The sequence below is a fragment of the Nestor notabilis genome, unplaced genomic scaffold, assembly GCF_000696875.1.
Source record: "Nestor notabilis isolate BGI_N333 unplaced genomic scaffold, ASM69687v1 scaffold33193, whole genome shotgun sequence".
NCBI classification, from domain to species: domain Eukaryota; kingdom Metazoa; phylum Chordata; class Aves; order Psittaciformes; family Psittacidae; genus Nestor; species Nestor notabilis.
In genome coordinates, this window is record NW_009922040.1 from 4,718 (window position 1) to 13,348 (window position 8,631).

The 8,631-nt window shown below is 34.5% G+C and overlaps 1 protein-coding gene across 1 annotated transcript; it reads left to right on the forward strand.

Moving 5' to 3' along the window:
- The first annotated feature begins 2,148 nt into the window (after positions 1–2,148).
- On the forward strand, positions 2,149–5,717 carry GPR22 (G protein-coupled receptor 22). Its single transcript, XM_010011428.1, has 2 exons — positions 2,149–2,180; positions 4,123–5,717. The coding sequence occupies exon 2, from the start codon at positions 4,148–4,150 to the stop codon at positions 5,447–5,449; it is 1,302 nt and encodes a 433-aa protein (XP_010009730.1). The 5' UTR covers positions 2,149–2,180; positions 4,123–4,147; the 3' UTR covers positions 5,450–5,717.
- The last annotated feature ends 2,914 nt before the right edge of the window (positions 5,718–8,631 follow it).

Sequence of the window (8,631 nt, forward strand, 5' to 3'; positions counted from 1 at the left end):
AAGTGAACAAAATGAATCCCTCCAACCTGGAACTGCTTCACCTGCATCGAGAATTTATCAAACCTTTAGTGGAGGTAAGATCTGTTCCTTATTATGGTATGCAGAATAAGCAACATTTAACAAAAAAAAAAGAAAACATTGGAGAAAAAAGGGAAGAGATCATATTCAACTTACATTGAGTGCTAGCATCTTGTTGTATTTGAGACCAGGATATTTTCAAATGCTATTTCTCCCTCCCCATTAAAAACACAATGATAGAAAAATGTTATTTTGTATGAAAGTCTTGGAGAATATTAAGAACCTGTTCTGTTTGTACAACATAAAGACAGTACAGTTTAAGCTAATAGACTACTGGGGGGAAAAAGCACATAATGCAACTGGGAATATTTTTTTCTCCTTCAGCAGTATTTCCAAATACTGGCAGTTAAGTATGTTACAGATTTATTCAGTTACTCTTTGAAGAATCAGATAGTCTGTAATTAGTGGATAGTTACTGCTTTATGAAGGTTGGCTATTATGACTAATGTCCGATTGCTTAAAAAAATCCTCCTTTTCTGTTTTGTTTTATTTTTAACTTTATTTCTTGCATTACCCTGTACATTCAAGCTGTTTATTAAGAACACAGAGTTGCTAAACATTTATTTCAAGAAAGGAAATTATAACTGTGTGCAAATTAAACAAAAACATATTTCCTATAAAGCTCATTGACTGCTCAACTTCTCGTTAAAAGACCAGAGAGGTGTATGTATAAACTACCTGCTCACAAGAGCTCTAAAACTACATTTTCTAGCTCTAGTCACAGACACACTGCATCCAACAGTTACTGCTTCTACTCGGGGCTTTTTGTAACCTGTACTATTTGGAGAACAGGAAACTTGTCCAAAAAAATAAATTCATTTAAGTTGACAGTAGAATTACATGATTTTACTAGCAAATAGTGAACACACTAACTCATTTTCTAAGTAATCTGTAAGACGCAATTTTAGAGATCCTTTATTTATGAAATAAGTGATATTAGAAAGTCTATTCTTGCATTGCTTTCTTTTGAAATTTTAAATCCTACTTTTAACCTTTTTTTTCCTCCCCTTCACAAGGGCATGCAGCAACTAATTCAGTTTTACAACTGACAATATGAAGAATGCAGTTGACCGGGTATCTTTCTAGCTGTATGACCTACAAGCAGCAGGATGCATCACTAAAATGTATTCTTAAGACATAAAGGAATTAGAAACAAAACATGGAACACACTTGTATTACCATTTACGTGCATGACACTTCAACAATATATATGGAAGACTAATACATCTGCTCAGATTTTCATTAAAAGAAGAGTGCAATGATTGATTCTTAAAATGGTGAGCATTTCTTAAAGAGGGATTTATAATTTAAAACCAGAATTGTGGAAACTACTGATGCATGAAGAAACAATGAAACATGAATTCCCAAAAGGATAATATACATACTTCACCAGCAAGCTGAATAAGGGTTTAAATCAAGCTTTTTCTATACTTCTCTCTAAATAACTTATTTGTCATAATGACTAATGGATTTTTTTTTCTCAATTTTATGGTCTGTTATGTATTCTCCTTAAATGAAAATAAACCAAATTAGGTAACTCATGGTTACTCTGAAAGCACATGAACTGGATTTTATGATGTAAAGCAACTTCTTTGACTAAGCCATCATCAAAAGTAATGAGCAGGAATATTACAGAAAGAAATATGCAACCATAAACTAAAGGATGTCTACACACACTCTGAAATCAGAAAGTCTTCTTTTTTTTTTTTAAACCTGGAAAATAAAAACAGGCTGCTACAAAATGCAACAGGGGAAAGAAATTAACATCACCTAAAAGAAGGTTTATTTGTCATTGCTGGCTTGAAACTCAGAACAGACACACAGAATATGCACTGAATATGAATATGCACTGAATATGCACTGGTCTGTAGAAGTATCTCAGGCAATTCAGAAGTCCCCATGTTTAAGCAGAATTTTTTGCTGCTGAAGTGCTGGAACAAAAAAAAGAAAAAAAAAAAAGCCTGCAAGGAATGAAAAAAGAGCCCAGCTACTACTTGGTTTCCAGGTTACAGTGCATGTCAAATACCTGTCAGTGACACCATGTATCAATTTATGACAAGCTGCTGCAATGATCTGAAAGGCCCTTGAGGCACAGAGAACAGGTAGGTCAGCAGTTGCATGCACCCCACCTCTGCTCAGCATTCACAAGGGAACACGCACTGTCCAGGGGCAATGCGTTGGGTAAATTAGTTCCCTGCCTTGACGTTTCTGCTTTTATTCAACTGAAAGCTATTACTCTATTCATAAGACTTAGCACATCTCAAGTTTTCTGTTTTCACAGAATTTCCACTGGCATAGAGTTAAGATTGTCATTTGGTTTAGCAGATCTGCTTTTGATTTCCTCCTGGCTTTTGCTAATAGGAAAGAACTTCATTTAACCAGTAATGCATTTGGAATGGTTTCTTGAAATTCATTCACAGCCAGGACAGCATACACAGAGGAAACTGTATTCCAGAGAGTTAACAGAAACATAATAGAGGTTGCCTAGATTATAAATTAAACCTTTTGAAATATTTCTTGTTTCATTTCATACCTGAGACTAGTATGTTCTAATTTACATCTTTTGTATTTAAGAGGCACATCTGAAATAACTGTTGAAGTATACCAAGAATTTTCATCATACAATTTGCAATTAATAGTATTGTGCAATTGAGGCTTTTCAGAACTACAGATAAAATCCATTTGCATATTATATCCCAAGTGTGCTTAATTCATACTTTCATTAAAAAAGGGCTCATTTTTATTCACCTTAGTGCTTATCCATTTTTAATATATTCCGAATGAAACAAAGGTCTGCATTTAAATTTATTTTCATGCCAAGTACATCCCCTCTTAAATTTAAAGCTACCTAAAAAAAATAAAATAAAACCCACCCTCAAGTACCATAACAAGAAATTGAATTACCTCTCTTTTATTTATTCATTTCATTACAAACTCAAGAGCTGGCTGACAATATAAATAATACAAACATCAGTTATTACATGCAGATGCTACAACCTATCGGCATGTGTAAAACAAAGCAGATGAAACACAAAGAATCTCCTAGATGTAATAAATGCTACTGCTTTTAAAACTCACTTATTCCTAAGATAAACATGCTATGTACATAAATCTGTTGTATTTACTCGCAGTTTGTATTAAAAAAAAAAAACAAAAACAAAAAACCAAACCAACAAATCAAAACCCTGAAAGAGTTTTCTTTTTAAGTACTATTTTCTAAAATTATTTGCCTAAATCTATTCTGGAATAAAATTAAATACTTTTTCATTCCATGATTCCACTGATTTCTTGAAGAAACTGAATATTCAAATTGGAAAAAGGAAATGCAGTATTTTTAAAATAAATTCCATTCCCCCAAAGCTACAAATATTTTGCATTTGAAATCATACACACTTACATAAAACTGTTGCAGTGTCAAATTTCATACGTGTAGATAAATACAACATAAAAGTGAACAGAAGTCTTCAAGCTCTGTAAAAATCTGCTGAATTACAGAACTTTAAGTTTCAGCTCACAACACTGTTGAAAACTCTTCATAAGAAAGAGGCTGCTAAATTGACATAAATAATTTAAACGCTTTTTTTATGATACGTAAACAACAGTTCTCCATGTTCCTATCACTTTCTTTTTCCACAAGAGCCCTTTTAAAATGATCTTGAGTACCAATTTGTTAATACTTAAAACGTTCTTCTAAAATGACCCTCATCGCAATACAAAGGCCATGCACAAGTATAGTTAATTCAACAAATGGGCCCTTTGTAAAACCCACATCACTATAAATAAAGCCCTGTCTCCCCTAAGTGGAAGCTTTTCACTTTTTTTTTCCCCCCCTAAACAAATCCTGCTTTCCTTTTTAAAAGGAAAGACCTTATTCTAGGTCCTCAGGCTTTTGAGCCCATGCCAACTAAAGCTCTGAACATACAGTAAATCAAGAGTTTGATAAGAATAGATGCTTTTCTCCCCCCTCCTCCTTCCCCAGCATTTATCTACAGTAAGTGTTAGAAAAAGAAATCAAATAGTTCCATATTTTATTTCACTTTTCAGGAGAAAAAACAGCTGCAACAAAAGAATGTGTTTCTCCCCCATTCTGGAAGTCAACATGCAGTCTGAATCTAACATCACGGTTCGAGATGACATTGATGACATCGACACCAACATGTACCGACCACTGTCATATCCATTAAGTTTTCAAGTTTCTCTCACTGGATTTTTGATGTTAGAAATTGTTTTGGGACTTGGCAGCAACCTCACCGTGCTGGTACTTTACTGTATGAAATCCAACTTAATCAATTCTGTCAGTAACATAATTACAATGAACCTTCATGTACTTGATGTAATAATTTGTGTGGGATGTATTCCTCTAACTATAGTTATACTTCTGCTTTCACTGGAGAGTAACACTGCTCTCATCTGCTGCTTCCACGAGGCTTGTGTCTCTTTTGCAAGCGTTTCAACTGCAATCAACGTCTTTGCTATTACTCTGGACCGATACGACATCTCTGTAAAACCTGCTAATCGAATTCTGACCATGGGAAGGGCTGTGATATTAATGACATCAATATGGATCATTTCACTTTTTTCCTTCCTGATTCCTTTCATTGAAGTCAACTTTTTCAGCCTTCAAAGTGCAAGTACTTGGGAAAATAAGACACTTCTGTGTGTGAGTACAAATGAGTACCACACTGAGCTAGGAATGTACTACCACCTTCTCGTTCAGATTCCGATCTTTTTCTTCACTGTTATAGTAATGCTAATTACATACACCAAAATACTCCAGGCTCTAAATATTCGGATTGGTACAAGATTTACCACGGGACAAAAAAAGAAAGCTAGAAAGAAAAAAACTATTTCTTTGACCACTCAGCATGAGACTACAGATGTGTCCCACAGCAGTGGAGGAAAAAATGTAGTCTTTGGCGTAAGGACTTCTGTGTCTGTCATAATTGCTCTACGCCGAGCTGTAAAACGGCACCGGGAGCGACGAGAACGGCAAAAGAGAGTCTTCAGAATGTCCCTCTTGATTATCTCAACATTCCTTCTCTGCTGGACACCCATCTCTGTTTTAAACACCACCATCTTATGTTTGGGCCCAAGTGACCTTTTGGTAAAGTTGCGATTATGTTTTCTAGTAATGGCATATGGAACAACTATATTTCACCCTCTACTTTATGCATTCACAAGGCAAAAGTTTCAGAAAGTTCTGAAAAGTAAGATGAAAAAGCGAGTTGTTTCAATAGTGGAAGCAGATCCCATGCCAAATAACGCTGTAATACACAACTCATGGATAGAGCCTAAAAGGAACAAAAAGATCACCTTTGAAGACAAAGAAGTAAGGCAGAAATGTTTAGTACCTCAGGTTGTCACTGACTAGATTTCAGTATTCACCAAAACACATCAAGTGGAATATTTGAACAAATCATAGAAAAATACTGCCAAATAAGAAAAACTTTTTTTAACTATTGGCGAGACTGTAAATTTTCAATATATATGTTAAATAGAGTAGGTCTTGTATATTCAATTTCTTCATTATGTAAGATATATGTTGCATGGCCGTTTGTTAGCGTAACATCATGTGTATATTTGTCAAAAATATTCAAGTCCTCTTTTTTAGAAAATAAATAGCCTTAAAGAAGTGCAAACTTTTAAAAACATTTGTATGGCTCAGTTTCTCTATAAATACAAAAAGATTTTTAAACAAAAATTCCAGTAGGGAATACTTTTCTAAAGCACAAACTCAACATTTTGCACGATATGGTATTTTTAAATTTAATTCATAAATGGTATTGATCGGAGATATTCTGAATGCTAATATGGCTACAACTTGGACACATTTTTACCTCATATTTAAATAGCTACGTATTTCAGATTTCTCCAGCATGCAATTACCATGCATATGTAAGCAAAGTCATTTATGTGATGTCCTTCAATTAGTCTTTCAGAATCATTTACTTTTGATGTGGGAAATAAACTTCACGTATAATCCAAAACTTGACAGTACTTTGAAAACAAGTGTAAAGTCTTGCAGATACGATCTCACATCCACAGTTTCTACGTAGAAAATACACCACTTTGAATAATTACATAGGAGGGATGGAGGAGGTACGGGGAAAAGACAGGCCAAATGATGTCAAAAAACATCAGAAACAGACAAGAAAGTTATTTGTCTTGATAATAAAGACAAACAACCAACAAAGCCATTCCTGTGCAAATGCTTATTAGATTTTCACACTGAAGGGGTTTAGCTAGACCTCTAGTGTGATGCAGGCAACTTTTATACAGAGATTTTACAGTCATACCATCTATCTACATAGACAGATATGACTGTCAAGTGTTGCAGCTGAAATGGAAGATAAATTTCTTACCCTCGATAACTTTTGTATTATTTTGACTTCCCTTCTCCTTCGATGATGTTCCCTTCTAGCCATGCAACTGCTTTGTCACAAACCAATCAGCAACACTGCTAGCTACCCTATTTCTGTATTTCCTGGACAGCCATGGTATACCATCATACTATATCCTCTTTTTCTATTTCATCTTACACCTGCAATGAAGAATCAAGAAGCCTTAAAAAGTCATTATCATCCATAGCACTGTAAGCGAAAATTAAGATATTTATCCAAACAAAAGGATGTTGAGTGGTTTGCATTCTCACATGCTTTAAAAATTCATAATTTCAGTGAACAGGAGGGGAAACAAAACAAAAAACTGCAAAATCAATCAGCATTATTTCATTTGTCTCGTTATATAAACTGCTCAGTGTGTCACCAGCTACCAGTATAATTAAAAGGCTAATTCTCAATAAGTATTGGCTTATTATTTTAAGCAGAGCATATCCTTGAATATGAAAGCCTGTTTTACTAAACTGTTACATAAAAAATAAGGATTTCTGAAGCACTTTTCTAAAGTTGCATATAAAAAAAAAAAGTGGATTTAAGGGAGCAAAAAGCTATTTTCCATTACATAATTATTAATTGTATGTGTATTGTCAAAACTGGTTTTGTGGCTAAAAAAAAAAGGAGTACTTGTAAGGTACACTGATTTACTTAGGCTTGTGCCTTAGTTTACCATAACAGAAGACTCAAAAACATAATTCTACAGCTCCATGTTCCACAAACATCAGCCACTTACAATCATCCAAATTCTTCCTATAAGTTTTATTATCTAATCGAAAATAATTTGATATCTAAAATTACTGTGTAACATATATTCAAACATAATTTCACTAGCTTTTTTCTAAAAGCTAGCCCAACACCACTGCATTCAACTGTACCCACTTACAGAGCTGATTTCCCAGGCTACCCCTAGGTTCCTACAAGAATTGAAATCTCTCATCTTATTTGAGAGGTTGCAGGGGAGAAGTAAACTTACTGGTTTTATGCAAGAAACTCTTTGGTTTTAATTCCATATGCTCCAAACTTATCACTTCAAAAACATTCTTTCAAGAGTAAGCTCTACTGAAAAGAGATGTACTACAAAAAATTAAGCAGGAACTATTATTTTTTCTTTTCTCTAACACTTCTTCCTTTCTCTGCCTAGCTATCCTCCGAACACTGGAAGGAGGAGAAAGTGGAATCTCTAGAGCTAATGGCATTATATGATTTCACTGATTACTGAGCTTCCAATAAAAATACTATGCATTTATTTAAAAAGAAAATAAGAAATTACAATGACCACAACGCATGAATAAGCTTACATCATGTCCTTATCAGAAATAAACATTTAAGAAAAGCTTTCAAACGTGAAATGTTTCCTGACAATATGACTTTACTTTTTAAAATTAAATAAATTCTCAAGAACGACATATTTTGTGTTAAAAGCACATTCATTAGAAAGTCAGATTCAATGAAACAGTACTTCATAACAACGAGAAAATGCAGTCTAGGAATTAGTCAGAGAGATGAAGTCAGGTTTTAAAGGCTATGTCAACCACAGCCATCGACTGCCTTTAAGAATATAGCAAGTTCATTATTCCATTTACTATTCTTCATCTTTCATTAAACAAAAAAACGTACTTACACCATGTTGGCATGCACTCTGAGGTCTGCAGAAGACAATTCTGCATAGAGTAGGCAGTAATACAAGAAAGAACATGTGCAATCCTATGTACACGCAGCAGTCATTATAAAACAGAATCATACATGATCTGTACCACAAAGATGACAGATTTAACACAGACAAGACAAAATAAAGAGTAACTAATAAAGGAACACAGAATATCCTACAGACAGAGAAGAGGATTTTTAGGAGGGATATGAAGGTGTGCCGTGGGTGCTTGTCAGACAGACTAAAACAGAACACAAGAAGAGGCAGCATCACTGGAGAAACAAGGGCAAATACTTGCCATAGTATTGTACAATAAGAAGCCCACTACGTTCTTAAAAATGATCTCACCACCGTGAGTCATTAGTTCAACTACATTTCACACCACTCAGCCTAAGGCAAGCAGAATTGCACAGGACTCTAAAAATACCAATTCCAGCAAATACCTCTCAGAAACCCAAGCAATCACCACCACGTTTGCACCAGTTTGCACACATTCTCTGTCTTTAAAGT